Source organism: Miscanthus floridulus, chromosome 15 (genome assembly GCF_019320115.1).
Source record: "Miscanthus floridulus cultivar M001 chromosome 15, ASM1932011v1, whole genome shotgun sequence".
Taxonomy (NCBI): domain Eukaryota; kingdom Viridiplantae; phylum Streptophyta; class Magnoliopsida; order Poales; family Poaceae; genus Miscanthus; species Miscanthus floridulus.
The window spans coordinates 10067494-10085447 of NC_089594.1; the positions used below are offsets into that span (position 1 = coordinate 10067494).

Below are 17954 nucleotides of genomic sequence, written 5' to 3' on the forward strand. Positions count from 1 at the left end.
GCCATGATGTAAGTAACACAGGCCCAAATCCTGTCGACTCCTCCCATCCTAAATTGTGTCATTCTGACTATTCTATGTACATAGTTTATAGTTACTAAAAGCTATGTATGTAAAAAAAGTTAGAACAATTTACACTCTGGAACGGAGAAACTAGCATGCATGCATCATCTTTGTAAACCGGTCTCCCAAACAAAGCAAACAACACGAGAGAAATAAACACGGGGAAAATATAGCGCGCGGAGTGCTGAGTGCATCGATACATGCTGAAATTCGCATGCACTCCTCATTGCCATTTTCATTCATTCTTTTTTAAATTTCTTGGAACCAAAACAGAGGCGATTAAAACGTGGCTCTATGACTCTAACATATAGCAGCATGCAAAATTTCAGGCACCTAACATATAGCAGGGCTCTTTTTCTACAGACAAACAATGGCAAAATTACAAATCACCTGAACACCAACAAAAAAAAATCAGGCACATGATGAAAATATAGAAGTGTAGAACTAGATGGCGCGTTCCAGTAGTACATAGGTATAGAGCTCCCAAGTTCCAACTGTTGGAATCCGTAGTGTTTGTTCGTTATAACTGCTGTCAATTGTGAATTTAAAAGTGAGTTGATTCAAAAAAATGAAGGAACCTCAACTGAAAACAGCATCCATCGTTGAGCAAAATCCAGGACGACGAGTCGACGACGACGACGACGGCCAGTGCGACTTCAGTTTGTTGGATTGGACGATCTTCGCCGCAGGGATGTTGTGTTGTCTACTTGTCTCTACATGCATACATGCATGTTGCATTGGGTCGCCCCATCCCACTCCCATGGGCCACGGCAGCGGCGTTAACGTTGCAGCTGCCTGCTACGCTACACCGACCATGTCCTGCTGCGCAGCTGGGCCAGGGACGACGACCGCGCGGACGACCGGCCTCCGGCGAACATCTCGTCGAGGGCGATGACGAGGCCCATGGCGAGCGTCGCGCCCAGGCGTGGGTCCGCCACCAGGCCAAACACGTCGTCCCCCAGCACGGCCTTCTTCCGGCGGACCTCGGCCACCACGGCGTCCCTGCGCGCGTGGTCCCGCACGACGCAGGCCCGCCGCCCGTAGGAGCCCTCCACCACGTACGATGCCTCGCGGCCTGACGAGGAGGAGGCTAGCAGGGGCGTCACGTTGGCCAGCACCTTCTCCTTCGACGACGCCCTTCTATGGCGGCGCACGGAGACGAGCGGCTTGCTGTTGCTGCGCTCAGCCTCCGCGTCCGCGGCGGCGTCGCCGTCGTAGATGACCCAGCGCTCCGCCAGCACGCCGAGCCTCCTCTTGCGGCGGACGGTCAGGAGCGGGGTCCCCGTGGCGTTCATGAGCACGACCTCGGCGCGGCGGCGGCCGGAGGCGTCGTAGGAGTCGACGCGGAAGGCGAGGTCGCCCCTGGCGTCGTAGACGGTGAAGCCGTCGCAGTTGAAGAGCAGCGACTTGCGCCACACCGTCAGCACCGTGGGCGGCGGCTCCTCGTCGGGCGTGACGACCGTGACAGGCGCGGCGTGCTCTGGGTCGGCGGCGTTGGGGTGCACCTTCGTCTCGGGCATTTTTATTTCTTGTCCGCCGGCCGGCCGGCCTCGCTCGCTCGATCTAGCTTGTGGTAGCCTGGTAGGGCAGCTCCGTGCTGCGTGCAGAGTAGAGACAGAGGCCTGTCCGTGCGTGCTTGTTGTGTGTTGGGGAGCTTGGGATCGAGTGATTGGTTTGCCGGAGTAGCGGAGCAGTGCAGAGGTAGAAGAGGAGTTGGGAATTTATACAGGATCGTCGTCGCTGTCGTTGGGGCCGTGCGTGGCGTGGGCGGTTGGGACCACAATCCTGGCCCTCCTGGCCCCTGGCCTCATCAGGTCAACACAGAGTATAGATGTCCAATGGGCCGGCCCAGCCTGGCACGGCACGGGCCCGTGCCAGGCATGGCCCGATGGGGTTCGGGCCGGCACGGCACGTCACGTCGTGCCTACCGGGCCATGCCGAGGCGGGCACCATGCCTGACCTATGGCCCAGGCACAGCATGCTGGGCCGTTTATCGGGCCGGGCCGGCCCTAGAAGCACGGCCAGTCCAGCGTGCCGGGCTAGCCCGGGCCCACGATGAATCGCGAGCAGCCAGAGATGCAGTGGCCGGAGGAAGCGCAAGCAGCCGGAGATGCAGTGGCCGCCGACGACCTTGCCCTTGGGGCCCTTGACACCGGCGAGGAGACGGAGAGGGCGTCGGCGTTCGTGGCGCAGAGGTGGGAGGGGAAGGGAGTTAGGAGCGCGGTGCTCCGGATCTCCGCCCGAACGGCCCCGCGCGGGTCTCTGCAGCCCGCGGAGCCCCCCGGCATCGCGGCCGCCGGAGTGGAGGCGGGGAGGGGGCATCCGCGTGGGGGGTGCAGCATCGGCGCCCGTGCGAGAGGGTAGAGGAAAGGCACCTCTGCAAAGCGAATAAGATATAGCCCCAACACGCGCTCATCAGGATGGTCGAGAGAAATGGCTCCGCTCTAGAAGAAAACAGTAAGAAATTTTCAGCTCATGACTGATAGCCAAGAGAATTGGTGATAAACCTTCACCAAATTAATGACAGTCTGCACGAGTAAAACATAAAGCTTACCATCTTCAGCTCTTCCACATGGCTAGATCCGCCACCACCGAGGAGGAGGGGGCTGGATCCGCCGCCACTAAGGAGGAGAAGGCCGGAGCCGCCGCCACCGAGGAGGAGAAGGCTAGAACCGCTGCCACCGAGGAGGACAAGGCCGGATCCGCCGCCACCGAGGAGGGGGCCAGATCCGCCGCCACCGAGGAGGAGAAGGCAGGATCCGCCGCCATCGAGGAGGAGAAGGTGGGATTCGCCGCTACCGAGGAGTAGAGGGGCAGATCCGCCGCCGCCAAGGATGTGGGGGCCGCCAGCCACCACCGCCATGTGCTGCCAGGAGGAGTGGGAGAGAGATAGAGAGAAGGGGTGCGCCACCAGGGGAGGGGAGGGGAGCGCCGCCAGGGGAGGGGAGGGGTGCACCGCCAGGGGAGGGAGCTAGCGTGGGGGAGAAGAGAGTGGATAGCGTAGGGAGGAAGAGAGAGAGAGAGTTGAGGGCGCTGCTGGAGTGGGGAGATGAGGGCGCTGTTGGCGGCTGAGAAGAGAGGAAGAGATGAAGGCGCTGGTGGCCTTCCAATCGGGACTAAAGGTGGATTTCTACTCCCGGACGGAGCCTCCAGTCGGGAGTAGACTTTTACTCCCGGTTGGAGGGACCAACCGGGAGTAAAAGTTAACCTTCAGTCCCGGTTGGTAGCTCCAACCGAGACTAAAGGTCCCCTGCAGCAAAAGCCTGTCGTAGCAGCCGTTGGGCAGGGACCTTTAGTCCCGGTTGGAGCTACCAACCAGAACTAAAGGTTTCTCTAGTCCCGGGCGCAAAAAATACCGGGACTAAAGCCAAATTTCGAAGTGGATCAAAAGTCGTTTCTCTGCTAGTGCCTTGCGCTCCTCGTGGAGCGGCGGCACGACCTCGGCCGCCTCCTCGGAGCCCCGCGTGAGGACGGCCGCCAAGCCCCTTCTTGTTTATGCTGAGGAGGCCGGCAGGGCGCCATGTCCCTTTCTTCTTTATGCTGGATCTGCATCTCTCCCATGTTCTTTATTTTTGCAACGATGATTTCTCGATGAATCCTTGTACTCAAGCAAAACTTCTCCTTTGTTTCCTTTGATTTCTCATCTGATTTTTCCAGCTCCTAATCGGATCTAAGGCTTGTGCAAGCTGACCATTGGTGGTGGTGGTGGTACTCTCACCACTGCATGCAATGGGTAGCTCTATCTAACTGCATCCAGGCAACCAATCATACTTGCTGGTATCAGGTTTGCATCTTTGTATACATCCAGGCAACCAAACATGAGCTCTCTTGGGCCTGGTCGAGAGAAAACAAGCAACCAAACACATCCCATTTGCACGCATTCAGCATGGCTACCGGGAGGCGGGAGCCTGGCTGCCTTGAGCCATGCAGGCTGGGTTGGGAAGACAACCCAACGCGCCCTACACTGCTCCTGCAGGCCGATGTGGCTCTGTGCATGTAATTCCCTTTCTCTTTCAAAAAAAGTCCATCTGACCTTTCTTAATTAAAAAACAGATTTTCAGACTCTTATTCTCAAAATCGTTCGATTTACCTCGGGAGCGGTTTTGAAAATAGTTTTAGCTAACGTTGCGCCACATCGGTCACGAAGAAGGTATTAAAGTTTCGTGATAGTTTAGAGAGGTCAGTCAGACTTACCTCGCTCAATTAGAAAACCAAATTTTTACACTCTATAAGGCCCCCTTTGGAACACGAGAAACTTTCCTGTTTTCTGTGTTTTTTCTATGAAAAGAAACTGGTTCCTTTGAAATTCCTATATTATTCCTATGAAATTCCAGCATTCTAAAGGGGCCTAACCCTTGAAACCATCCGATTTACCTCCCCGAGCTGTTTTGAAAATGGTTTCGGCCGACGTGGCATCACGTCAGCCGTATTACATGGTGCCACACGTCGCTTATGAGAGAGGTAAATTGGACTTTCGCAATAGTTTAGAGAGGTCAATTAGTAGACTCGTCCAGATACAAGATGAAAACTTATTTTAGTACGGACCACTACGGGAGACGCGCTCTTTGCCGAGAGCTCGGCGCTTTGCTGAGTGTCGAAACACGGGCACTCGGCAAAGAGGCAGTTTGCCGAGTGCCGCACTCGGCAAAGAGGCACTCGGCAAAGACCGTCTTTGCCGAGTGCCAAACACTCGGCAAACGTCCTCTTTGCCAAGTGTCAGGCACTCGGCAAAGAATAACCCTCGGCAAAATACCTCAGGCGACGCTGGTGGCCCCTCCGTCATCCTTTGCCAAGTGCTGGCCGTTAGCACTCGGCGAACGTTCTGTCTTTGCCGAGTGCTGCAAGCCTGGCACTCGGCAAAGAGGTTCCTTTGCCGAGTGCCAATTCTAACACTCGGCAAAGTATTTTTATTTTTATTTTTATTTTGTTTTCAAATTTTTTCTGTGGCATTTATATAGTACCTTGAAGCACATGTTCCAATTTGGAACTTTTCTATGACTTTTTGATATATTTTTTAAATTTTTTATGTTTACTTGAATTTTTCTCGAAAAAGTAAATTTGAACTGCAGGTGCATGGAATATTGGAATTTAGCAATTTAAAAAATGGTATTCATGTTTTTAAGTGTATTTTGAGGCCGTGTGCAGGGACATTCGTGAAATTTCGAACATCTGTTTCACGAAACATGACCACCAACTTGTTAAAAAGTGTTTTTTAATTATATAAAATGCAAACAAAGTCTAAAAATCACGAAACTTGTCAAGGTGTCGTGTCATCGCATGTAGAGGCTGTGGTAAAAAATTTAGAAATTTCCGAGCAAGTTGTAACGTACGATGCCCAAAATCCAGACATCTCCACAGAAAAGTTCCAAATTGGAACATGTGCTTCAAGGTACTGAATAAATGCCACAGAAAAAATTTGAAAATAATAAAAAAATAAAAATACTTTGCCGAGTGTCGGAATTGGCACTCGGTAAAGGAACCTCTTTGCCGAGTGCCAGGCTTGCAGCGCTCGACAAAGAATATTCAGATTTTTTTTTCTTCTTTCGGATTAAAAGAACCCCCTCAATTTCTTTGCCGAGTGCCCGAATCTCGGCACTCGGCAAAGGGCCGCCCCACTTAACCCTAGCGGGCCGGCCGGCCTGCTCCCACTCTCCCACTCTCTGACAGCCGCGCGCCCCGGCCGCCCCGCCCCGCCGCTGCTGACCACCAGCGCCACCGGACCTCTGCCGCGGCCGGCCCGCGCCCGGGTCTGCCCTCCTCGGCCGGTGGTGCGCCGCCCCGCCCCGGCCCCACCCCGCCACTGCCCGCAGCCGGCCCCACGCCGGCCCTGCTCCGCCGCCACGGACCACCAGCGCCGTTGGACCTCCGCCGCGGCCAGCCCACGCCCGGGTCTGCCCTCCCCGGCCGGTGGTGCGCCGCCCCGCCCCGGCCCCGCCCCGCTGCCGTGCGACCTCCACCGCAGCCGGCCCCTCCCCGGCCGCACTCCGCCGCTAGACATGGACTGCCGGTGGTCCTCTGACCCGGCTGCTCCCCGCCCCTGAACCGCCGGCAGTGGAGGTGAGGAGGAGCAGGGGAGTAGAGGAGAGAAGGGAGGTGGAGGAGAGGAGAAGGGAGAAGGGAGGAGAAGGAGAAGGGAGGAGGAAGGAGAAGGGAGGAGGAGGAGCCTCGGTCGCTGGCCACACCCCTCACCGTTCGTCCCCGCCCCTCGCTGGAGACGAAGGTGACCCCGGCACCGCGTCGCCCGACTCCACCGCCACCCAAGGTATAAAGCCCCCCCCTCCCGGTTGTCGGCCTTCGTGCCTTGTATGTCATTGATGGCCTTCGTGCCGTATGTGGATGTGTGGTCCTTCGTGCCGTACATGGATGTGTGGGCCTTCGTGCCGTATATATGCTGTCGGCCATCGTGCCGTCTTTTTTCTTGTAGGTTTTGGAAACCTCCCCGTACAGGGGAGGTTCTGCCGAAATTTTTAACTTATAGTATTATAATTCTTCTTTTGCAGAGCAGGACCCGTCGGAGGGGACCTGGAGTACGTAGGCGACCCCGATCGTCTTCGTCGGCGCTGCGGTCCTACCTGCATAGCATCGTCTCGCCACTGCCCCGCTAGCCTGACTCCACCGCCACCCTAGGTATAAATAACCTCTCTTCCTTATCATTGTCGTAGATCGGTGTAACCTAGTTAGGCGTCTCCCGTTCGAAACAGATACGGTTGGAGGTATGTGGATCTTCGCATATCTAAGACCGTATCTGTTTCAGATTGTCCACTTTTTTGGACAGCCCGCGGATGCATAGATGGGGTAGTTTCCATGTTCTGCTTCGATCCGAGATAGAGTTTCGGCACCACCTCTCTGTTGTTCTCTAGATACACACTCTCCCTTCCAGGACATGTATCAGGAGAACATCGGGGAGGTGTTGCCGAAATTCTATCTTGGATCGGAGTAGAGCATGTAAATTAACCTCATCTACGTATCCGCGGGTGGGATTAGGCACTACTACATAAACTTTACTGGAGGCGGGCGATTTGGGTTTCCCGCGGCGGGCAAAGCCGTCCACCGCGGCCAAGAGGCCACGGTAAATCGTGGCTTAACCGCGGCGGGCGGCTTTGCCCGCCGCGGTTAACCGATTTACCGCGGCGGTCGGTGTAACGTGCCCGCCGTGGTAAATATACTTTTACCACGGCGGGCACGTTATACCGCCCGCCGCGGTAAATTATTTTACCGCGGCGGACACCTTTTGTGGCCCACTGCGGTTATGTTGATTAGCCGTGGCGGGCTTTATTATTTGCCCGCCTCGGTAAATTATTTCCTGAATTAAAAAAATACAGCAGACATATAAATTCAAATAAAATACAGCAGGCATATAAATTCAAATTCAAATTCAAATCACATCCAGATTTCATAGATTAAACTTAAAAAGTATGCAGGCATTACACATGAGATAATATACATATATATACATTCACTTAGTCGTTCTTGTCATCGTTAATTCATAACATTTACATATTAAAGTCGTTATACATGCGCTAAGGTGTAATCCTACGGACGTATCATCGTGGGCCATTTCCTCAGCCTCTCGTACTCCGGTAACATCACTAGCGGGCTGTTCTCATGGAAGAACGTGCCCCCTTCAAGCACGCATTTGTCTAAGACAAACTTACATATGTCCGCCTTTGTCTACTTGAAGCTGTGTTGGATGCTCTGCATGTCTCTCGACCAGTTCAATCCATTCTTGAGCACCCTCCAACTGCTGCTGTACTGCTTGCACACCCTCAGGAACTCACAGGCGTAGAAGCCACAGGTTTGTGATCCTACCGGTTGTTTGGCACACTGCATGATCGATACGCAAGCATTACAACACAGGCATTAGAACGCATATGAACATAAAGAACAATTAAACCTTTCAAATACTTACCGGAAAGTTGCGTCTGATTTTGATGCGGTTCTTATGCTTAGCCTTAAAATTCTCTGTACTTCGATCATAGCATTCAGGATCCTTCACGTACTCCTTATAAGCGCTATACGAAATGTACTAGTATTAGGCAGGGCATTAGAACGCATATGAGAAGACAGTTCAGTCACTTACACTCTGAGGCAATCTTCAAAGGCCTTGTACCCTTTTAAGTTTGGCACTGTCAACGAATCAAATACATAGGCCCTGCCATCCTGAGGGTAGATGATAAATGCAACCCAATGACCCTCGAGGCCTTAGCTGCGCCATTGAAACAAAATACAGGTTACGACGAGAAATAATAATACTAGCTAGTTACCCACTTATCTCTATAGGCATGTCTTCGACTTACCCAAAGTGGTAGGCAGTTAGGATACACCCATTTCCCCTGATCTTCTTCATTGCTCCTAGTATGTATCTTGAAATGTTCAACTTCTCATTGTCCATCAGTTTCTTCCTGTGCGCCTCTCTCTGTCGCTTGGTCAAGTCTTTCATGGTTGGATGATTGTCATCTAGGTGGTAACCAATAATGATTCTTTGAGCAATATGCATTGGAGATAGATAGATAGCATCAAGTTTTAGTTCTTTGGATATATAGGCCATCAACCTGCAAGGACAAGCCATCGTGGCATATATAAGTAGTCTTGACCGATTCAAAGGCAAGTGATATGTGAAACTCGCAATTCATCACTTACATAGAGAACAAGGTGACTTGGGTGATGTCAAGGTCTTGTTCCTGTAGTAGTTTGTACATGTCGTGGAAGTCCACGGGGAGTTCTACATCATTGCCGGGCAAGTGGAAGTACTCCGCCACAACCTTGACTAGAAAACCATGCAGGCCAACTTTTGCCGCTTCCATGTACCAGAGATGAAACCTCCTTGTCTCCCACCTTTCCTCGTCGATGAGTTGGGCCTTGGTTATCATGAACTTCCCATGCTCGTAATGGCCGGGGCAGTCATCCGATTTAGGAAATAGATGGAAAGGTGATATCGGCCTGGGATAGAAATGTTAGTACCATATTATGGCAAAGAAAAGTTATTAGTAAATTATGCTCGCCGCTACCATACCTTTCGAACTCAAGTGTGTATGTGAGCTGCCCTTGGTCACCTTTAGTCTTCGCCGGTGGTGGAGGATAGTGGCTTGTGCTCGCAATGGCAGCAGGCGGTGTCTTTGCCCCTGGTTCCTCCATGCCTCCTAGTCCTTTGCTCGTGCCCTTAGACGGACTGCCGGGAGGTGGAGGTGGACTTGTTGTTGGAGGAGGAGAATGAGGGTGAGGGCTTGTGCCTCCCGGTCCTTTACTCGTGCCCTTAGACGGACTGCCGGGAGGTGGAGGTGGATTTGTTGTTGGAGGAGGAGAACGAGGGTGAGGGCTCATGCCTCGGGGTGAGTTCCTTCCCTTGGCATCCCCGCCATTGCCTTCATCATCGTCGTCGCCGTGATCTGGATCATCGGGGGGACAAGATCCGGCAACGGATGGTTGTGATGCTGGTGGTGCCGTCAGTGTAGAAGTTGGCATCGAGAGAATGATCTCTATGTCATCCTTGTTCCACAGGACTTCGAAACCCAAGACAGCTCCAAGGATTGTTACCCCTTTTGCATTTGGATATTCCTTTTCAAATTCTTCGTATTCGGTCGCATACCATGTAAGTATCATGGCAGCATAGTTGGCAGGGATCTGGTCTTGGTTGAAATCTTTGATATCTTCTTTGGGTGCATGTAACCCTCACCCACGGTCAACTTTTTCACCCTGCCGAACGGGATCGTGAGCTGGACGCGCATGGGTTCCCGGATGGCGTCGACGGGGTGCCTTCGGCGATCCTCGATCATCGGCAGTGGCTGCCCTTGTGTCTGGCCTTGTGGAACTTGAGGCACGGCCATGCCAGCCTGGCGAAGCATCTGTGACCTCATCGACACCATATCTAGGTCATTGCTCGTGAAGGCTTCTTTTATGGACTGGCTGATCATTTCGGCCATGCCTTGATCATCGCCCTTCTAAAAGATGCCCTCCTTGTACCTCTGCCTTGACCGGTATGTGGCAGCATTGGATTGCCATGACTCCACTGAGTTCTAGCTCATCTTTGACGACATGCCACGGACGCGGCCACGGTGCTTGGGGGTTCCCAGCGCCAGGGTCAGCAAGTCCTGGCCCCTGTGAACCTCGAAGCTGTCCTTGGATTTAGCGGCCTCGATGATAGCCCTCTCCACCTCCTTGAACTTGGGCTCATTGAACTTGCTCACGCCCTCCTTGAGCTTCTTCGGCTTGCGGGCATAGATGAAGTCCTTAGCCCTCAAGTCTACACCATCATACGGATCGGGAAGCCCGGCGGCAACTCTAGCCCTTTCTTCCTCCTGCCACTAGGGCCTCTTACCAGCAAACCCAGTCATGCCCAAGTGGTGGGGGTGCAGGTTCTTCTTCACGAGTGCGCTGAACTTGGCGCTCTTTGCCTTTGCTTCTTCTGTTGTTCTTTGTTTGCAGAACTCTTCCCAGTGATGTTCCTTCACCATAGTGTATTTGACACAGGGTGACTTGCCTAGCTTCAGGTAGTACCTGGTTAGCATGGACTTAAAGTTTCTAAAGGCTCTTCCTGCCACATGCATGACCCACTCCCTGCACTTGTTCAGATCGTCGTCCTTGGGATAATGGAAGCTCCTCGTCACCTCACCCCAGATATGTGTCTTGTAGTCGACCGGGACATTGTTCTAGTCCTCCCAAGTGATCTCCACCTTGTCCTTGACTATACATGCCACCTGGTTGCTGAACTTGGCAAGGACCGTGGGTGGCGACAACGGGTTTCCCTCTGGTCCCACCTCATGGATCACATGGACTTCGCCGTGGATTTCCCTCCGGTGCCTCCCGTGTTCCCCCCTTCTTAGCTTTGTCCTCTGACCCCTAGACTTGCCTGAAGTGGTTGGAGATGGAGCGGGGGGTTCTTTGTCCCTGACTTGTTCCTCCTCAAAATTCAATTCCCGAGGCACCACCGGCATCTGTTCAGGGTTTGGAGACCATGCACTTTCAACTTTGTCGTCCCTCAGTTGGTAGGTCGGATCATCTTTGTCCTCTGTACGACGTTTCTTTGTGGGCCTCGGGGTCACGGACACGTGGCTCTCGAGGCTAGTTGATGATGATGCACTAGGGGTAGGGTCGCGCCATTCGCTTATTGGTTCCTCCGCCATTGGAAAGCTACAATGAATACATATTTCAGTTGTATAGACACAGTTATAGAGTAGTAAAGTAGAGTAGTATTAGAGTAGTAAAGTAGAGTAGTACTAGAGTAGTAAAGTAGTAGTAGTTGGCTCAGATTTGCCCCATAGTCATCACATCACTTTTAAACTGGTTGCTTGTATCTGGTATACAAGCCATCCTAGTTTAGCGGGGGCACTCGATCATCATCGCCACTGCCTCAGCATAAAAGGGTTCACATCATTGCATATGCCACTGCCTCAGCTTAGAAGTGTGAAAAGAATCATCATTGCAAATACCAAACAAAAGCCATCAAGATAGTTTCAAAATTCGGCCCCAAAGGGCTATGTCCTTCGGCCATCAAGATAGAGTAGAAGACTAGAGGAGGTGAGAGTAGAGTAGAGTAGAGTAAGAGGAGTAGAGTAAGAGCTGTACAGCTCAAAAGTTTGTTTGGCAACATAGGCAGCAATAAGAGTAAGAGTAGTAGAGGAACTGCTCAATTTAGTCAGCAGGAGCATAGTAGAGGAGTAGGGAGTAGAGGAGGAGGGAGTAGTAGGCAGTAGTAGTAGTATACTAGTAGTAGTATACTACTAGAAAGTAGTAGGCAGCAGTAGTAGTATACTACTAGAAAGTAGTATACTAGTAGTAGTATACAACAGTAGTATAGCAGTAGTATAGGAGTAGTATAGGAGGACAGTAGTAGCAGACAGTATAGGAATAGATTAAGTAGAGAAATAGGTAGCACCACCACCAAAATTATATCAAATTTGGCAAAATTGCAGTAGAGTGACCAATTCATCTCAAAATTCTCACAACTTTAGCATGTGATCAGTTTAAAGGCAAGGTGCATCATAGGCAGTGGCATATGCTCAGAATTTTGTCACAAATTTCTTTGGCATCATAGGCAGCAAAAAGAATTGAATTCAAATGCTACGGTTCAGCAAAAGCATCATAGATCAGTAGTATAGCAGTTCAAAAATCACCAAGTGTAGTTTATCCTGTACAATTTTTAGCCGCCCATTCCAAAAGGAGTTTACTATATCCTGTACAATTTTGGCCATATCAATATTCAAATATAAATGAATTATAGAAGATGTAACTGTAGGTACACATCTGAGTCAAGTTTATGAATTATCAGCATTATAAAATCAGTCTAACTGTGCCACTAGAAAAAACACAATGTGAGATTGTTTATTTTCACTACGAAAACATGATATTCCATATGCTTATACCCCTTGTTCAGAGCAGGTCAAGCTGGACAGAAACAGAGACGCATAGACCATTGTTTAGTTTCCCCGGCCCCCGGCGCCCGGATCGATTCGGTAGCAACGCAGGTGAAGCATGGAGTACTATACCCCTCCTATGACCTAACCTGAATTCTTTTGGATTCACTAAAAAGGTGCCAGAAACGTTTCATTTTTCAGCATGACCGGTTCCTGCTCTTTTGCTCAAAAGGCAATAACTAACCAATAAAGTGAGCTTTTTTGTTGGTTACAAAATAAAACAATTTACAACTGAAATTGCTACTAATATGTGGTCATCATTATCCTAATTATCGCTTACTTTTCAGAACCAATACAGGCTGCTACAGTAATGCATCTCTGGCTGGCACAGTAGGAAGAAGCAGTCAGAGATGCCTGGTACAGTAGCTGGTCATTATAATGATGCAAACACCATTCAATTGCGGTGTTGTCCGCTATGTATCATCTATGGAATTACACTATCTGCTATGTAGCATCTATCAAATTGCGCTGCTAACTTAACTGTAATAAGGTTCTCTATGCTGAAATGCTGATTGTTGCAATCAAATACTAATGTATGTCAAGTAATAAGGCCTTGTAGTTAGTAGTGATCCCATGTGCAAAGGTTTGGATTCAGTATGCCAGCATACATGTTTCTTATATGTCTAGAACATCTGTACAGGGGCAGGAGCTTTGATTGCTCCTACTAACTATGCTCAAAATGCGCTTTCTAAGGACAGAAGAAAACCAGAAGAAATAGCTCTAGGATGAGTTTTGTTTGGGCTCAGTTAGATGCTTCGGGTAGACAGATAGATAACTACTTCATTTCAATCTTGTATATTTTAGGTTACAGATTGTCATAGTACCTTAACTTTGAGGGTCATTTGTTTTCAGAAAAAAATAAGGTACATGGCAGGCATACATTTGTTAACATAGATCAGTAGGTGTAGATTGTAGAAGCTTAACACATGTTGCTGTCACTTTTTTATTGGCCAGGGTACTTGTAGGGCGGTAGTACTTGGCCAGAAAAGCTTGTAAACATCAAAAGTTCATGGCGATGGACTTTGATAAACTGCCTTTGGATAATTCGGTGCTACATGCGCTATTATTCCATTGAGTTGCTCTTATTCTTTTGATTACCATGAAACTACTGTAACTCGAGTGTATGGATATTATTGACATTAACTTGCTTCAGGTCATTAGCTATGTGCCATAGCATGGTTAATATAGTATTCATGGATTTACAACAAATAGAAGGACAAAACCTGATTTCCTGAGAACAGTTTTCCCAGTTTAGCAAACATCCAATTACATTTCTCATGCAGAAACCACACATCTATCTATAGTTTAGCTGGCCTTAATTTATCAGAGTATATTGTAAGGTTATGTACAAACAGAGGACAAGAACTCCATGTCTGCCATAGTAACAGACAGGGAGAAATAACCCACTAGATAGCCATCCCAAAAAACTTTCACAAATCAAAAAATTTGCATCAAGCTATAGAGTGTAGGCAGTAGAGTACCAGTAAGGTCAGCGGGGGCGACGGCGGCCCTCGCTGTCGGCGGCCGGCGCTAGGGTTCCGGGGACGGGGCCCAGCGCGGAGGAGCTCAACGGCCGGAGCAAGGGTTCCGGGGACGGGGCCCAGCACGGAGGAGCTCGGCGGCGGCGCGATCCTTCTCAGTGGCCGGCGCTAGGGTTCCAGGGACGGTGGCCCTCGGTGTCGGCGGCCGGCGCTAGGGTTCCGGGGACGGGGCCCAGCGCGGAGGAGCTCGGCGGCCGGAGCAAGGGTTCCGGGGAGAGGAGGACGGGGGCGGGGCACGGGCATGGGGGAGGAGGACAGCGGCAGGGGTCACCGCGGAGGAGCTCGGCGACGGGCACGGGGGAGGAGGATGGGCGCGAAAGACTTAGAAACTTTGGGCATGGGCACGGGCACATATATAGCCACGGATTAACCGCGGCGGGCAATATATGCCGCCCGCCGCGGTAAATGTTTACTGCAGCGGGCACCTTAGACTGCCCGCCGCGATTAATCTATTAACCGCGGCGGGCGCTGTTACGTGCCCACCACGGTTAATATTTTTGCATTTGCTCACTCAATCTAACACTGATATTTATTATCAATCTAAAACTAATTTTTGCATTTTGCATTTGCTGTGTAGTAGTAGTAGTAGAGTAGTGCTGTGTAGTAGTAGAGTACATGTGAGTAGTAGAGAGTAGTATTAGTACAATAGATAGTAGCAGTAGGTTGAGTAGTACTAGTAGAGTAGTATTGTATAGTAGTAGTAGATTCAGTGGTACTAGTAGAGTAGTATGGTTCCATGATATTAATAATAAGTTACAAAACTTGTCTTCAATAGATCGAGCTATATTATTACATATATGTCTCTGGGATACATATATCATTTTGGTGCAGGTGCTTTCACCGTCCTCTTCTCACCGTCGGGGCGGGCCCACGGCATCATCCTGGACTTGTTGAATTGGTCCTCGACGGCCTTGATCTTCTTTGGATGATCGGTAAAAAGCTCGAGCTCTGCGTAGTTGTTGTATTGTTCGGGACTCTGCACCCCATCAGCTCCCACAATCTGCTGCTTTCCGGACACAACCACATGCCTTTTTGGGTCCTCTGCATATATATAGTAGGCCACTTGCGCGACATTGGTTGCTAGTACCCACGGGTCATCTTTGTAGCCGATACTTTTGAGGTCCACGGTGGTTAGCCCATTACTGTCCACTGCAACCGCATTCGGTTTGACCCACTGGCAACGGAAGATGGTTATGCGTAGGTTTTGGCCGTAGTCAAGTTCCCATATTTCTTCGACTTGCCCATAGTATTGCCTCCTCTGGCCCATGGACTCTTCTTCGCCCTCGTATCAAACACCGCAGTTCTGTGCCAAGCTCTTCTTGTCCTTGTCTTTCATGTGGAACCTATAGCCCTGGACGTCATACCCTTACCACGTGGTGATTTGGCTGGATGGGCCTAACACAAGCCTCTTAACGGTCTCCGTATCTTCATCAGGGCATCCTTCAAGGGGTATGTGTTGCTCTTTGAGCCACTCATTGAAATTGCTCTTGTGATGGTTCTGGACCCATGCCTCCGTGCGCTGTCCATCATTAGTGGCGCGGATCTCTTCCAGGTGCTTTTCAATGTATTTCTCCATGCTCACTAACTGATGAAGGATGCTGTAATGAGCTTCTTGCACCGTTAGGTTTGCCACATCGGTGCGTACTTTTCTGCCTGTGCACCCCATCCCTGAGGTTTTGCCTTCATGATGATGGACAGGCAGCCCAGTCACCCTCCCATCTCTTATGTACCTCATACACCAGTTCACGGCCTCCTCCGTTGTGTATGCCTCGATCATAGCCCTCCGGGTAAGCGCAGTTATGAATGTATCTATTGAGGGTGGACATGAACCGCTCGTACGTCCACATCTGGTGTAGGTACATGGGGCCCAGTTGATGGATCTGATCGACCATATGCATCATTAGGTGTGGCATAATATCAAAGTAAGATGGTGGAAAGCACATCTCGAGCTGGCAAAGGGTCTCCGCGATGAACTCCTTCAAGGCAGGCAGCTCAGCCTTATCAATGACCTTCTGGGTGATGCGGTTAAAGAAGTATGACATCTGTGTGATTACCATCTTCATGTACTCTGGACGGATAGCCCTAATCGAATTGGTAGGAACACCGTCAGCATGACGTGGCAGTCGTGTGAGTTGTAGCCGGTCATTATGAGGTCTTTCATGGAGACCAGGCTCTTGATGTTGGAAGAGAAACTAGTCGGCACCTTGATACCCCTAAGCAACTTAAGAAAAGCCATCCTCTCGTCTTGCGTTAGGTTGCAGGCCGCACCTGGAATATCGACTTTACCATCCTGAGGCGGTCCCAGGTGAAGGTCCGGCCTGATGCCCAGATTGATTAGATCCGTTCGTGACTTGATACCATCCTTTGTCTTGCCCTTGATGTCCAGCAGGACATCGATCGTGCTTTCGAAGACATTTTTTCCAGGTGCATACAGTCGATGGCATGGGGTGTATTTAGTGTTTTCCAATACGACAGGTACTTGAAGAAAATTGACTTCTTGAAAGGAACGGCGGCGGGGACTTCCTCTGTCTGGTCCCGCTTTCGCTTCCTTGTCTGCTTGGGCCCCTCTTCAGGTGGCTTCTTCTTCTTTCCAAACTCCACCTGATCCATGTCCTTGAGCATCTCATACACCTTTGTCCCCCAACTAGTCTGCGTCGGTTGATCACGCTGTGGCTCATCCTGATTGTCAAAGTATTTGTTCATAATACTTCTTCTATACCTATGATTTTTGGCGAGGAATTGTCTATGCCTCATGTACACCATCTTATTGGATCCCTTAAGGTAAGTGTAGCAGGTCCCGTCGATGCAAATTACGCAGCCAGTCTTCCCTTTGATCTGCCCCGATAGTGAGAAGAGACTGGGGTAATTGGTGATGGTGACAAAGATGATTGCTTTTAGTGTGAACTTCTCCTTGCGGGATGCATCCACCATCTGGACCCCAACATCAAATAGTATCTTCATTTCCTCCATGAACGGCTCTAGGAACACATCTATATCATTGCGGGGCTGCTTTGGTCTGGAGATAAGCATGGTCAGCATAAGGTACCTATGCTTCTGACATAGATGGGGAGGTAGGTTGTACATGGTGAGCACGACGGGCCAAGTGCTGTGCGAGCTGCTAAGTTCACCGAACAGGTTCATCCCATCGGTACTCAGCGCAAACCTAACATGCCTGGGCTCCTTGCTAAACTCTAGGTAGGCCTCGTCGAAATCCTTCCACTGCTTGCCATCGGATGGGTGCCGTAGCTTGCCATCGTCTTTCAGGCGGTCAGCTGATGCATGCCAGGACATAAGCTTGGCATCGTCCAGGTTCTCGAATATTGCACGCAGGCGATCGGTCATGGGCAGGTACCACACCGACAATGCTAGACTTTTCCTGTGTGTGTAACCCTCTTCTTCATCGTCCTGCTGAGTCAAGATCTGTTTGGCCACACTGCTCTTCTTTGCCCCCTTCTTGTTCTTCTTCCGACCACCCCACAAGCCTCCCTCGTCTTCTGCATCCACGCAACAACCAGCATTTTTCTTGTACCGACTAAAGCCACAGTGCAGACAACTCATCAAATTCTCATACTCATTGCCCCGATACAGGATGCAGTGGTTAGGGCATGCATTAAACTTTCTAAGCTTCATCGCCACTGGCCGGATCAGCTTCTTGGCCCGATAAGTATTGGCGGGCACCTTGTTAGCCATTGGGTACGTGGTGGCAAGGTAGCTTAACAACTCATTGAAGCTAGTGTCAGACCAACCTTGACGAGCCTTCAACATCAACATATGGAGGTTAAAATGGAGCGCCGTGCACTCCTTCGGACTATCACCGCTGTCCTTATAGAGAGGATCAACTGCCGCCTACTTCAACTCTCTGAAATTCTCCAACCACTTTGGGCAACCCAACACAATGTCGCCTTCATCGAAGTGTTTGACTAGATCTTCAACAAGCTGCACA

General features: G+C 50.6%; 1 protein-coding gene across 1 annotated transcript; it reads right to left on the reverse strand.

Moving 5' to 3' along the window:
• Positions 1-737: 737 nt before the first annotated feature.
• On the reverse strand, positions 738-1629 carry LOC136506457 (protein LURP-one-related 8-like). The gene has a single exon (XM_066501386.1). The coding sequence runs from the start codon at positions 1578-1580 to the stop codon at positions 864-866; it is 717 nt and encodes a 238-aa protein (XP_066357483.1). The 5' UTR covers positions 1581-1629; the 3' UTR covers positions 738-863.
• Positions 1630-17954: the final 16325 nt, after the last annotated feature.